Source organism: Aspergillus heteromorphus (genome assembly GCF_003184545.1).
Source record: "Aspergillus heteromorphus CBS 117.55 chromosome Unknown BO70scaffold_4, whole genome shotgun sequence".
Lineage (NCBI taxonomy): Eukaryota > Fungi > Ascomycota > Eurotiomycetes > Eurotiales > Aspergillaceae > Aspergillus > Aspergillus heteromorphus.
The window spans coordinates 189,712-202,983 of record NW_020290409.1 but is presented as its reverse complement, the minus strand read 5'-3'; the positions used below and the strand labels follow the sequence as shown (position 1 = coordinate 202,983).

The 13,272-nt window shown below is 51.5% G+C and overlaps 5 protein-coding genes across 5 annotated transcripts; 2 read left to right on the top strand and 3 right to left on the bottom strand.

Annotated features, from left to right (window-relative positions):
• The first annotated feature begins 514 nt into the window (after nt 1-514).
• BO70DRAFT_359269 (uncharacterized protein) lies at nt 515-1,659 on the top strand. Its single transcript, XM_025542503.1, has 2 exons — nt 515-989; nt 1,117-1,659. Exons 1-2 carry the CDS (start codon nt 880-882, stop codon nt 1,199-1,201), a joined length of 195 nt encoding a protein of 64 aa, XP_025402157.1. The 5' UTR covers nt 515-879; the 3' UTR covers nt 1,202-1,659.
• A 2,438-nt stretch (nt 1,660-4,097) lies between these two features.
• BO70DRAFT_285799 (uncharacterized protein) lies at nt 4,098-4,592 on the top strand (the record flags this gene model as incomplete). Its single annotated transcript, XM_025539179.1, has 1 exon — nt 4,098-4,592. One exon carries the CDS (start codon nt 4,098-4,100, stop codon nt 4,590-4,592), a length of 495 nt encoding a protein of 164 aa, XP_025402156.1.
• A 1,099-nt stretch (nt 4,593-5,691) lies between these two features.
• Nucleotides 5,692-6,723, bottom strand: BO70DRAFT_377428 (acyl-CoA thioesterase; the record flags this gene model as incomplete). Its single annotated transcript, XM_025545189.1, has 2 exons — nt 5,692-6,472; nt 6,644-6,723. The coding sequence occupies 2 exons, from the start codon at nt 6,721-6,723 to the stop codon at nt 5,893-5,895; spliced, it is 660 nt and encodes a 219-aa protein (XP_025402155.1). The 3' UTR covers nt 5,692-5,892.
• A 1,801-nt stretch (nt 6,724-8,524) lies between these two features.
• Nucleotides 8,525-8,979, bottom strand: BO70DRAFT_393487 (uncharacterized protein; the record flags this gene model as incomplete). The annotated part of the gene is made up of 2 exons (XM_025546375.1): nt 8,525-8,648; nt 8,741-8,979. The coding sequence occupies 2 exons, from the start codon at nt 8,977-8,979 to the stop codon at nt 8,525-8,527; spliced, it is 363 nt and encodes a 120-aa protein (XP_025402154.1).
• Nucleotides 8,980-9,843: 864 nt separating this feature from the next.
• BO70DRAFT_393486 (glycoside hydrolase family 71 protein) lies at nt 9,844-12,975 on the bottom strand (the record flags this gene model as incomplete). Its single annotated transcript, XM_025546374.1, has 2 exons — nt 9,844-12,834; nt 12,901-12,975. 2 exons carry the CDS (start codon nt 12,973-12,975, stop codon nt 9,844-9,846), a joined length of 3,066 nt encoding a protein of 1,021 aa, XP_025402153.1.
• Between the last annotated feature and the right edge of the window lie 297 nt (nt 12,976-13,272).

Here is a 13,272-nt window from a genome sequence, read left to right as displayed (position 1 = left end):
ATACTTACCTAGTACCTACCTATCGACTCGGATCTATAGATGTGACTAACATGATTCGCAGTGTCTGTGTTTGGTCATAGGATACTATGATATACATCATACCATGCCGTGCCAACCAAGCAATCCGGCACATCAAAGAACAGCAAAATTGAGATCCTTACTCTCTGCAAGAGAGCCGCGAAGGTAGGTAGAAAAAAAAAAAAAAAAGGAAAGAAAACCCTCGCAAGAGGGTGGGTGTCTGATTTGCTGGTTTCTGGCTGAAGAGTATTCCAGCTACGTCTCAAATCTCGGTCCCATGCTTAATGGGGATGTGAAGTGAAGGGTGAAGGATGAGTTGGTTGGTTTTTTGGGATGATTTGTCTGGAAAAGGGAGAGATGTATGTATGCGGCTGGGGAGATCAATCATATAGTTAGAGAAACTGGTAGAGTATGTTTACGAGGACATGTCAGACCTCAGGTCATGGAATCACGGAGAGCATGTTGGAGGGCTAATGATTTTATTCGATTGGGTAATATAGTGCGCCTTCAGGGGGATATTGAAACATGATGGTTGTGGGTATGGCTTCTACGATGGATGATGCACTCGCAGACGAGAGGCTCTTGGAATGGTTCTGTCGGGGTCGGCCGCCATCCCCGGTCCCCTCATACCGTGGATGAGGCAAATGCGCGTATCACACAGGTTTAGGGATCGTCGAGATGGTGCATTGGGATGGAAGACAAGTGATATCATGACCCGTCATTGTTCTTGGATCGGCTATCGGTGGTAGCACTAACGCCCCCATACGGCATACACATCAATGCTATCGCAAAGCATATGGAAATGGAGCTTTTACTTGACGATTGGGACCGCCTGGGGTCCACCTCCCGTGTTTGCTGAACATGCAGCCCGTGGGGGAGCTGCTGGGGGAGAAATCTTACCAGGCAGGCGGGTTGCCAGCTATCATAGTGGAGCTGCTTGATGCGGGGAAGCTGAACATAGATGTCATGACCTGCGTGGCCGATAACGTCAGAGGGAAGCTACCAGGCGGAAGACTTGCACCCATCGATTAAAATCCCACGCTATTGGGGCGTGCGGACATCTTTTTAGTCAAGTGGGTTTGTTTGACAGAAGCATACCTGGGATCGCCGGATGATCTGGACGTATGACAACCCCCTTTTCCCTGATGCTGGGTTCCTACACCTACGATGTACAGGGGAGTGAGTCTGTTCGAATCTGCCATCATGAAGACCTGCGTCATATCGGAGCAATTTAGGCAGCAGCTCTGAGAGACTCCCGCCGATCCCAATGCCCTTGAGGGCGCGGTGGGGGGTCTTTGATGGACCGGAAGATTAACCATCACCGGTTAGAAGATCACTCACTCCACGACAATCGGTGATAATTGATAAGGGTATGTATTTGGACGATGCGTGGGCAGGCCCACTGGGGTGCTATCCAGGTGCAGCCGAGGTGGTCATCATGCAACATGCACCCACCCCCCGGGAAGGCTGCTGCGCGCGGGGACCAAGTCGCTCCCGTGCATCGGCGACGGACGGCAGTCGGGAACGTCAGGTTCACTAGTTATGTACTAGATAATATGGCCAGTCCTGAAGCGGCAGCGGGTGGACATCCTGGTCCCCGATGACGAATTAACGCGGCGCCGCGACGAGCTAGATGCCCGCGGGGGGGGGGGGGGGGATAGATATGGCCAAACCCCATGGTGGGAGCTATTTCGAAAGGATACCACCCAGTTGAACTGAGGTCTTGTCCTCCGGGAAGCTGTCAAATATCAACGGCTGGCCCAGAGGATAACCACCGAGTCGGCAGTTTGGACGCTCGAGATATGCCCCTGTCAATTGGTTGCCCATTGGTCGGAAATGTATTCCTTGGCCTGAGCCGGTGTAGCAGGCGTAGCACCTGTACTCTGTAACTCTGTAGACTCGATCGACTGTCTTTCATCCCGGTGATAGACAACGGCTGGTATGGCTGGGCTAACAGGGGATTGGCAGGGATGTGATCCTGAGGAGAAGGCTATCGGGGGGTGGCATGGGGCAGATGGAGTGGAAGGATGAAAGGAAGGAAGGACGTGGGATGTGAAAGTGAAAGTGAAAGTGAAATGGAGAGAGATCACGGGATCACTCTTTGGCTTCCTCCGAGTGGTTTTCGTGGCTGGGAAAGTGCGGGAGACCATCGATCTGTGCGACCTGCAGCCTCGGAAGTCTCACTCTCACTCTCACACCTCAACTCTCACTCTCCTTCCATCCGTCCCCTCCACTTCATCCCTTTCCCCTCAACCTAAACCATCTACACCGGCTGGTCATACCGGCTCCATAGCCAAGGGGTCCGAGCCAACTCGGCCAGACAGACCAACGGGATCGTGGTGAACTGAAAAGGCTGTCTGCATAGCCAAGAGCCATGCCATGGAATGAGTGCGCATCGCGTCAACACCGCATCGCCGCCGCGATAAACCTGGTCCATTTGATTCGAGTCCAGGAATATGCCGGGGAGGCTGCCAAGCGGGCTAATGCGGTGACTATCTCTGTTTTTACCCTGCAACATGCTGCTGATGCTCGGATGAATGGGTAGATAGTTGCTAAGAAAGAATCCGATCGGAGTGCCGAGCTCTCTCCCTAGTCTGGTGATATCACGATTTGGCGATCCCGGCCAGCGACTTGACTTCTTAGCTCGGGAATGCGCGATGATAACCACATGGGTGGGATGATGGGAAACACGAAGGGATGAGATGGTGGGATGGGGACAAGGTTTACACCCTCACCGCGCGAAGATCGAGATCTCGGTCCAGGAATGAGCGGTCATGGTCAGATTCCCTCGTGATGATGGCCTCGAACACGACTCACTCATTACGGGGTCTGGTGGTGATGGAAGCCACCACGCAAGGTGGTTTGTGTCATCATCAGCTCAGCACCGCACAGCACCGCCACCCAGCCAGAGAAAGCTAGAGGGAACCTTGTACGGAGTATCAAGATGACCCAATATCAAACCTTTAAATTGCTGCCGCAGCAGGCCACCGGCCACACCACACAGCCTCCTCCTCCTCCTCCCAGGAGCAACGCTAAAGTATGGCCCGACAGACAGACGGAGGAGTGGATCGGTGGGTCTCGGGAGGCCCGCGTCTAGGTTACCTGTTGAGTCTTTAGTGGTTGCAGGGTAAAATTCTTTTTGATTTTTTTTTTTTTTTTTAATTTTGTTGCCCACGCTACGGGAGGGACTACCGTTGACGATGACGGGCGCCTTCTGTGTACGGTCTAGCCCGTGACATCAAGAAAATTTTTCCCACTTCCCACTGCAGTTTGGGGCTGACCTCAGACCGCCCCAATGCGCCCACCAACGCTTCCTGCCTCTTTTTAACGCCTCATTTCCCTGGCATGCTCCCTGCTCCTATCCTCCCTCCCATCCACTCACATGCGAGAGTCCCGCCATGCGCTTCTGAGAAGCAAATCTGAAGAAAGAGCTGTTCTGCGCCGTCGCATCGGTCCTGCTGCTCCTGCTGCTCCTGCACCTTTGCACCTATCACCTGCGACTTGAGGCGTCTCGCGGCCCCTCTCTCCTTTCCCCCCCCCTCGACCTGTCGATCAGCCCCAATTCCAATAAATAAACCCTGCCACTACCCTGAGCTTTGTTCCTTCGACCTTCGCGAAGAAAAACAAAACACCTGTCCTACTGGCCCCGGGCCTAGACTGTCGCCAGGCACGTCTACATATACCTGCAATTGCACACCGCATCGTTACAGCGTGTCCTGCATCTCATTCTTGCGCCCAGATTCCCGCCGCTCTCGACGAATCCTACTCCTCTCTCGAGGCACTTGGTGGCACAATCTCCGATTATTGATTGATTGTTTGTTGCCTGACACTTCCGTGCTCCTTCTTCTCCTTCTCCTTCTCCTCCTCCATACTCTTCATACTCTCAGGTTATTCTGCTTGTTTGTTCAACATGCACGTCGACTTATAAAACACCGTTGCTACTCGCAACTTGTCTTTTCTCACGATCTCTTTTCCATCAGCAAGCGAGCGTTCTTGATCTTCTTTCGTCACCGTGAAGGTGTCCCAATCTGTCGCGACATTCCGTCGTTTCCAAAAGACTTTCGTCACCCTTCGTCACTATGGCGCCCAACCTTTTTCTCTGCATGCGCAAGGCCTTCTGCCCCACGTACTGGTTTCAGCGGGGAGAACGCATCCAAGGATCCATCCACAAAGAAGAGCACTGGGATAGTCCGGTCCCGGGCATCTACAAGTACATTCCCGGTCGGGGATGGCATCTGGTCTACAAGGATGGCAATGAGAGCGATGAAAAGATGCCTATCCCCCTGGTCTACTGCCGGATCCTCCACCGGTACGTCTTTGAACACGAAATGGAGGACCGATGCCGCTGGCACACGGTGGCCGTCGAGGAGGGGGGCAAGCCCGAGCGGCTCCTCTTCTTTCGGCTGGATGACAACTACACCTGGGTTGCCGGATGGGACGACAAGGGCAAATTCATCCCCGGACCTTACCAGAAGTGGCATTACGACGTGGAGAGCCGAACCATGCGCCGCGAGCTGTTCCCCGAGAGCTCGAACGTCTCCCGCGCGAGTGTTGTGCCCAACAAAATGACTTGATTCTTCTACCATCGACACGTGCTTGGCGAGGTCGACCATCCGATTTCTTCTGCAGCAGGCATCTCCAGAACACGCGTTGGCCGTTCTTGACCACAAGCGACTGCGATGGTTCAATTGCCGCGAGCAAGCGTTCGAGCGTGATTTTCTTTTTGATTTTCTTTTTCTTTTCTTTACGATGATACTCACATATGAGCATATAACGGCGGGATCTGATTTTTCTTCGGTGGCCTTGTTTACAAAGTGACGACGGCGTTCGGGTTCAAGGTCATAGAAAAACGGATAGACTTGCTTTCTGATCGCGAGGCTTTCTGTGTCCTTTTTTTTTTTTTTTTTTTTTTTTCTTCCCCTTCTGTCCTGTGTATTTATTACCTTTCGAGGAACTGTTTTCGGGAACCGCACAATGGAACCAAGGGATATATTGCTTTCTTTTTCGACCTGAATAGGTATTAGGCGTTTTGCACCGGGTGATGGCGGCTCGTCCCTCAAAAATGAGAAAGTGTTCTTTTTTTTTTTTTTTTTTTTTTTTTTTTTTTTTCCATTTTTTATTCTTGAATATTGAATACTGTGGCGAAATTTGGCCGGCGAGACGTGAGCCTTGATTAGCGATGATAAAAGTACCTAGGTAGTGGGTATCTAGTGGGTATGAACTATGAAGATCGACATGACAGCTGCATGAGACGTATCATATCGGCACATGTTTATCTACCTACTGCAGTACGGACGGAATACTTCGGTAGGTCGGTAGGTAGGTCGCGGTAGCTTATCAGCTGGCTGTGGCCACTGGTTACTGGTCACTGGTCATTGGCAACTGAACTCCCCCCTAGGTGGGAGTGTGATTGTGATAGGTCGGACAGGAGTTGTCCTATCGTGATCTGCATTATTCCCTGCCGGAGATGAGCTTTCGTATACCTAAGTCGGTTGATAGGTTGGGCAGGCAATCCACCGTAGCTGTGTAGCTGCGTAGCTGCGCTTTGTATGGAGTACTTTGGACATCCAATCCAGGACTACTACGGGGTATTGGGAACAACATACAGAGTACCTACTAGGTAGCTCTCAACTAACCCAACACATACTGCAGGATATAACATGATGAATATGCCGCCAGGGCGTATCGATTATCGATTCTAAACTAACCAACCAACCAACCAACCAACCAACCCGATGATCTCATTCTACAGTGTACCGAGATGAAGGACCTGCCCTCGATAAGTCCCCCTTTCCCCCTCCTTCTCCTCCTTCCGCCCTTTCTCTCTTGAAGGAGGAGGTCCAGAACAACCGAAGAGAAAAGTATTGAAAGAATTCACAACTTCGCTCTTCCCCTACCAGTACCAGCAGCACTAGCAGCACCAGCAGCATCAGAACCACCCCCACCCCCTCCAACAACATTATCCTTCACAAGCAACCCCTCCAACCCTCGCCTGACCACCCCCTCCATCCCCTCCCTAGTCGGCCTCATACTCCCCCTCTCCACAAAAACATGCGTATACCCCCCGACCACCTTCACCTGTTCCTCGCCCTGCTTGAATACCCCGACCTCGTAGGTGACGCTGCTGGACCCGAGTTTCGTGACGCGCAGACCCAGGTCGAGGATGTCTGGGAAGGAGACGGAGGCGAAGTAGTCGCAGTAGGAGTTGACCATGATGCCGACTTGGGAGGCGGGGGTGGAGGGGGAGGGGGAGGGGGTTGTGGTTGTGGTTGTGGTTGTGGCTGTGAGGGAGGAGGATGGGGAGGATGGGGAGGGGGGTGTAGGGCTGGGGCTGGAGTTGTTGATGCTGAATGGATCCATCCCGCAGTGGGTGATCAGGTATGTGTTGATTATGCTGTCGAAGAGGGTCGCGTAGACGGTGTTGTTGAGGTGGGCGTACATGTCGTTGTCGAACCTGGTTTTCAGGGAGGGGTAGGTTAACTAGTGGTTGGTTGGTTGATGGGGTTGTTTGGTGATTTGAATGGGGTGTGGAGGGGGTTTGATGGGGCTTGAGAGGAAAAGGGTGGAAAGAGAGAGGGTTAGAAGGTGGAGGAGAGGATGCGGAGAGCACTCTATACTTACTTACCATCTGGTTCGGTGCACTTGGTGGTAGAGGTAGTCGGATCGGGTGCGGCGCTTTTTGAGGGCGATGTCGGGCGGCGCCATTGTGGTGGGGGGGGGGAGGGGGGGGGGTTGACGGTTGAGAGTTGTAGTCTTCAGAGGTGTGGTGTAGAATGTGGCGTTGGTTGTGGTGAGGATGTTGAAGTGGAAGTGGAAGGGGATATGCAGTTGAGGGGATGGATGGATGGAGACCGACCCTCGGATGGCCTGAGAGGAGTTGCCGAGGCCTACCCGTTCGGGCAGCGATCGACACTACCCACACTGACACCTTGCGCTTCGGGTGTCGAACCACAAGCTGTGGCGCCTTGCCGGATTGGGTTAGTTGACTTCGCCGCGAACATCATTTCCCTTCGATGCTCGACTTCTCCTTGTTTTGGGTTCTCTGGATTGCCAAGTCTCTATGGATGAGATGCATCGATCGATGAGAGAAACTGCCGAGCGAGATTGCTGTTCAGACGTGACACGGCGATGGTGGGAGTAATATCATTGCCCCTGTGCTGACACCCGGATGAGAGCAGCGATCTCGTCTGGGAGGGGGGGGGGACAGGAGAAGACTGGTCTCCACACTGTGCTTGTCTTTCCGAAGTAATGCTACTCTCCGTAGTATCCGGTGCAAGTACACGGTTCCATTTGCCAGACCCAATTGATGGAAAGATTCTCTGACGTGCAGCAGAGTTGCCTAGGAACTCGGAGGATGGGATAGTAGTCATTCCCGTCAACACGATACCGACATGCGATGCTTCCATGAGCGGTTCCGTCCGCTGATCTGGACGACGACAAGAATGGAGTTCTCTTATTGAGACAGTTTCTATTCCCAACCGAAGCAAGATCTGAGGCGTGTTTTTTCTGAGAAAAAAAAATATTGACTCGCATGTTTCAGGTCGCGTGTTTTGCTCATTCCATACCGCGACATCGCTGGCGGGCGCGGTAGTACTGCATATGTATCATAAAATGCATTTTCATGGTCTCCAGGGCCGTTCTAGAATCTACAAGATATACATAGATCGACTACGATGGATCTGGTGACACTGAGTTTCTCGTTTGTCGAACATGTTCGGGGCATCATCGGAACCATGGATGCTTTAAAAGCTTGGATCTTTAAGGTTTTATGCGCTCTCAATGAAAGGCTGCTTCGGAATTCCCACTGTGTTCCCCGAGAGGGAATTGGCTTTGTCTTGCAGCCACAGCAATGACAGTGAGTTTGTACTCTTCCTTCTGCTCCGTTACCTACCAAGAGAGATGATGGGTTGATATACCGATAATCATTGCTTACAATGACATCAACAGCAAATTTTTGAAGTTGAAATTCTCGAAAAAGGTGCTCCTGATGTGAACTATAGCTTCAACTTACCACCGGCTTTCAAAATTTCAGTCCTAATTAGGAACTACAGCTCAGGACCCGGGGGACGACAGGAGACTACAAATTTCAAAACCGTGCTTGTATCTCCAGAAGCAATATTACTCTCTGTACCATGAGATGGCAAGAAAAATCATGTCAGGCGAGGCTTGGACTGCAGCTTGGGCAAATTTTGAATCTCAAATCCAGCCACCTTGATCGATCCGGTGTCAAGTGATGAATCGAGTGTTCATGAGCATCATTTACGCTAATCAAAGCTGATTCGCCTGGCCTATCAGGTTAACGGCATGACACGTCCTAGACTCCTAATGCGCACATGCATGAATTGACTGACTATTTTCTGACTTCAAATTGACTCGGTGATAAGTGGGCATTTTGTTTCCCGAATGCCTACCTGGGACAATTGGCTTCAGCGGGCAAAAAGAGCTGTTGAAGATGCATGGATCCTCGCACCAGACCGTGGGTTGAGTTTCGTTCCAGATGGACGGGTCAATGAACGGTGCTGGGGTTTCCATTATCATCCACAGACTCGCCTACCGAGCCCCAGTCATCTCCAATAGCCTGGTCTTCGGTAGCTAGAGCGAGCCACGCGCTGGTCTCCGTGGTGAACTCACTAATACGGTTAGGAATAGATACAGAGAAGCTCTTCAAAGTCTCACTACTGCACATTGGGGTCTGTCACCAGGATGGGAGGCAAAATTCCACTTCCATGCCCAGATATTCTCGAAATATCCCGATGCGCTGCTAGTAACGTGCATCAACATGGAGGCTGCCTTGCATTTCGGCTTGACTCCGCCACTGAGCTTGGAACAGTCTGACTGCTGGAGGTTGGACCCGATTGCCCCTCCTACTCGAAAGTGACAATCCCACATGGCCACCGAGCCTTGGAGGCCCTCGTGGACATTCCATTCAACCAGCACTGCTCCTGCTGTGGGGCCTTGCATGGTAAAGAGGAAGTCAGAGAGATCTCCATTGATCCGACATCACCAGGGTTTCCGAATCTAGATCTCATCAGCGGGTCTGAAGTGGAAGGATGGATATATCCGGAGAGATGTCTCACCGCACAGCTACTTGAGTTTAATTTCTTCACGTACTACCTTGGGATATACCTGTCTCCCCATGTAGAGCATAATTATAGCATCCCTGAATCAAGGATAAAGCGCCTTATACGATGGTTTCTGCCATACCATCCGTCACTCCGTCCCTACAGCGCCAGAGTCCTTTACGTTGCGGAATATTGAATACGGACCCTTTTGGAACCACGCAGATCCATTCGGGGTAGCCTACTGGGGATAGTAAGAGTTTGTACGCGAAGAACTCCGTGCGGCTTTGCGGAAGGTTTACCCTGGATAGTGACATTGAGTTTTGTGCGACTGTCAAGCAGGGCACAGCTGTACTGCCAGCGAGATCAGCGCTCCCTGGAAAGGAGAAGGGATGAGATGCCCCAGCCTTGCCTGTGGCACCCACCTCACAGGTGTAACCTCTACTGGGGTTGATGTTGTATAGGTCAAAGAGCCAACAAAAGCCCGACATTAATACCAGTCATCACAAAGAAGGAACCGAGGAAGGACCAGTGAAGATCCTTTTTCGTGTACAAATTCGGATCGCAGGTACTACATTAATGATATGGGTGTGTCAAAACCTAGTATCATTCAGTATCACGCCTACTTAGGTGTCTGGACACCTTTTTAGTCGAGTGGTCTGTTTGATCTGTCAGGGTGGAATTGCGAAATAGGAAATCGGGGGTGTGCCAGAACAAATGAAGGCTGTGGATATAGCAGTTCCAGACGGATTCACAGAAGATTGCATCAATCCCTGATGCAATCTTCGACGAGATTCTCGATGTCAGTATTAGTTTTCTTGAACACTGATCCCAAAGAAGTGATTTCATCATCGGTCAATTTTCTCCTAGCCGTCGCCATGTCATCAAATTCGTCAGGCGTTCTTTCTCCCGAAAGAAGGAGGGTCTCAAAGATAAGCGCGACAGCACTCTCTGGATCTTCGACAATGGAGTATACCGTGTACGCTGCCGTCGAGACGTCTCCGATGAGGGTGAGGATGCGAGCCAGACCCGCAAACGTGTCACTGATCGCATCGATCTCGCCCAGAAATGGGACGATCAAGAAAACAGCCATGAGGATCTCTTCCATCAACTCCTTCTTCTTGATTTCTTCTTCCTCGTCGCCAATCTTCACCACCTCTTGCATGGAGGTCACTGACTGAAGGAGCAGCTCGACGGCCAGCGAAATGGTTTGGACGATATCATCCGAGTATCCGGGCCATGAGCCAACAAGAATCTGCACCTGCGCTTCAAGGATATTGCCTTGCAGGCCGTCGAGATATGGCAAGGCATCTGCAATGATGGTTCGGGGATCGGTGATGCTGACATCGTCACTCTTGACAGGAATGCCAATGGATGTGGAGATGAGGCTCTGACATCCATCCTTGTCCTCATCCGCCGTACAACGAAGGTCCAGCTCTTTCTCCCCAAATGCCACCCAGCTTTCTTCAATTCCATAATCTTCCTCGAGCATGCTCCACCACCCAGTTGCATTGGTGAGCTCGTAGTATACCTTGAAAGTTCCCGCATCTTCATACCATGGGCAGGACGTTTGAGACCGGTTTACCCCATTTATTTCCGGTGTGCACGCGAAGTATGCATTGCCAGCGCCGACCGGGTCCTCCCAACTCATCAGGTCATCCAAAGAGGTGGTGATGTTGGCCTCGATGTATTCTTTGTAGAACTTGAAGGTCTTGTTGTAATTGTTGTTGTCGATAATTTCGGTGTAGTTGGTAACAACCACGTCAATCAGGTTGTATAGGATTGTGAGCATGTAGTAATCAACGCAGTCGTCGGGCATATATGCCTCAGCCACCAGCAAGTCGTCCATGGTTGAGATGGGGAGACTGTAATTGCAAGGCGAGGACGAGTCACACCAGGACCGTGTGTCATTATCGGTACAGCTGTAGTCGTCGGACGCCGAATATGAACTACCGACCTGGCAGACATCATAGCAATGATCCCGCTCACATGCAAAGTCGCAAAGGCCATAGTCATCGAGTCCGGAGGCCAGTCCAGCCGTTATACTGGAGTTGACAATCGAATATAAGTCCAGGTCACCCGTGGAAGTACAGTTGCAGCCATGGATGGGGCAGTAACCATGGAGACAGCCGAAAGCGCAAAGATCCACGAAATCTCCACTCCCTTCGCCACCGTCGCAGGTGTAGGGTGTGAAGTCTGAGACAGTAGGTGTTGCCAGGGGCACATCAACAGTACCGCAGGCAGTACTGGGGCAGTAACCATGGTCACAATCGAACGAGCAAAGGCCAGTGTAACTACCGTCCTCACCGGCAATTGGATAGCCCTCGACCCCAGTGTCGGATGGAACACTCGGTGGGGGGCCAAGCTTCGTGCAGAGACATGCGGAAATGGGGCAGTATCCCCACCCACAGGCAGCCTCGCATAGTCCAAGGAAGTTGCCGGACCCCCAGCCCTCGATGCACGTTACTTGGTCCAGGGAGTAGGTGGGGGTCGCTGAGATGGTGCTGGAGGACATCGCGCTGCCGACCCAGGCATTCCAGTTTTCAACGCCTGAACTCGCAGCACAGCCGGACGAAATTGACTGCCCATCCATGGTAGCAACGGTGCTACCGTCACGGGTGATCGTGACAATCACGGCCCCCGAATGTCCGGAGAAAGACACGCTCCCGTGATAAATTCCAACATCGCCGCTGGGAGTCGAGGTCCACGAGGCACCGAGGTCAGTGCCGCCAACGGTGACGGATACATCAGCGGTCGATCCTAGAAGAGCCGAAAAGAAAATCTTATCCTGAACGATTTCATAAGGCCAGTATTCAAGTTGCAACTCATTGGCCGTATTGCCCGTTGTTCCCCCGTCGTATCCGCAAGTCCCAGCCTTGTTCAACCGATACCAGGCCGTGACCCCCTCCTGGGTGATAGTAGATGTGTTTGTCTTGTAAGTTTCAATCACAAAAGGAAGAAAGGCTCTCCAGCCATCGTGTGGCATATCCAGAACATAATTGTAGGGTGACAGACCGGTGTCGAAGGCTGTGTAGGTGTAATTCGCCAAGGGGTCATCTGCCGCCTTGATGGGGCCGATATAATGGGATTCACCGAAATCATTCCATGAAATGATCTCGATAAACTCTGGAACAATCCAGAGAGCCTGAACCCATCGATCAAACCACATATCATCTCCTCTCCACAGCCAGTTTTTGTCATAGCCAGGCATGTTGGTGAAGAACCAGGGTGATACCGGCATCATGTAAGGCTTTCCATCCAGATAGTCGATATAAGAAGCATCTGTGTAGGTATTCATGTCATTTGGGCCATATGGCCACGCAGCCCAGCTGAAGAGAGCATCGGCAACACCGTCTGCCTGCTCCATAGCTTCCATGGCTCCCAGAGATGACCAATCGGGCGCAAAGAAACAGCCTGTCTCTTCTTTGATACTAACCCAATCCTCAGCGTTGGCTGGGCCTTCAAAGGTGGACACAAAAGCCTGGGAGTTGTACTGGTAGTAGACAGAGGGTGAGTTGAATTCCTGAATATACAGGAGTACGTCATCCTTAGCCCAGGCACCATTTCCGGAATAATCAAAGGAAAAGAAAAGGTGAAAGCCAAGGTTTTCAGCAGCCAGAAACGCATTGGGGACCTGTTCAGTGTTGACGGACTGGCCCGTGGCAATATTGAGTGCAAAGGCATCAATCTTTGCCTCCATGGCCAGCTTTATTTCAGTCTCCCAGTCATCGACTGTGTAGCCTTCTGTATTGGACACCTAAGTGATATCAGCTGCCAGCCACATGTTTTCACCCATCATGAAGAGGGTACATGCAATACTCACCATGAAGTGGGCAAAGACAGCGCGAGCTTGAATCCCGGGCAAAATGGTCAAGGTGCAAAAAAGCATCAGTCCCATGAGTAATGTTACTGGAGTGGAAGAAGGAAAGAGCATCGTAGGGAGTGACAGGCCTCAAAGGAGGACCGAATTGTAGGAAAGAGTGACAGTTCAAAGAGTGAATAGCTGTTGATGAGAGAAAGCCTTGCAAATTCCTCTGGGATTAGAAGGAAGTTCGTCCTTTAAATCTCGAAATCCCCTAATAGTTCAATTCACACATCGGCCTCTCGGGACCGGTACGGTTTTTGCTGTCGCATCTCGATACATGTTGTGCTGTACTGGAGTTGTATCAGGAAATCTCACATGCCTTGATAGTGA

Excerpts from the sequence above, each read along its gene's own strand:
- BO70DRAFT_359269 (XM_025542503.1), top strand. The coding sequence starts at position 880 with ATGCAGCCCGTGGGGGAGCTGCTGGGGGAGAAATCTTACCAGGCAGGC. Across the intron at positions 990-1,116 it reads CTGAACATAGATGTCATGAC|CTGGGATCGCCGGATGATCT; the intron begins CTGCGTGGCCGA and ends ACAGAAGCATAC.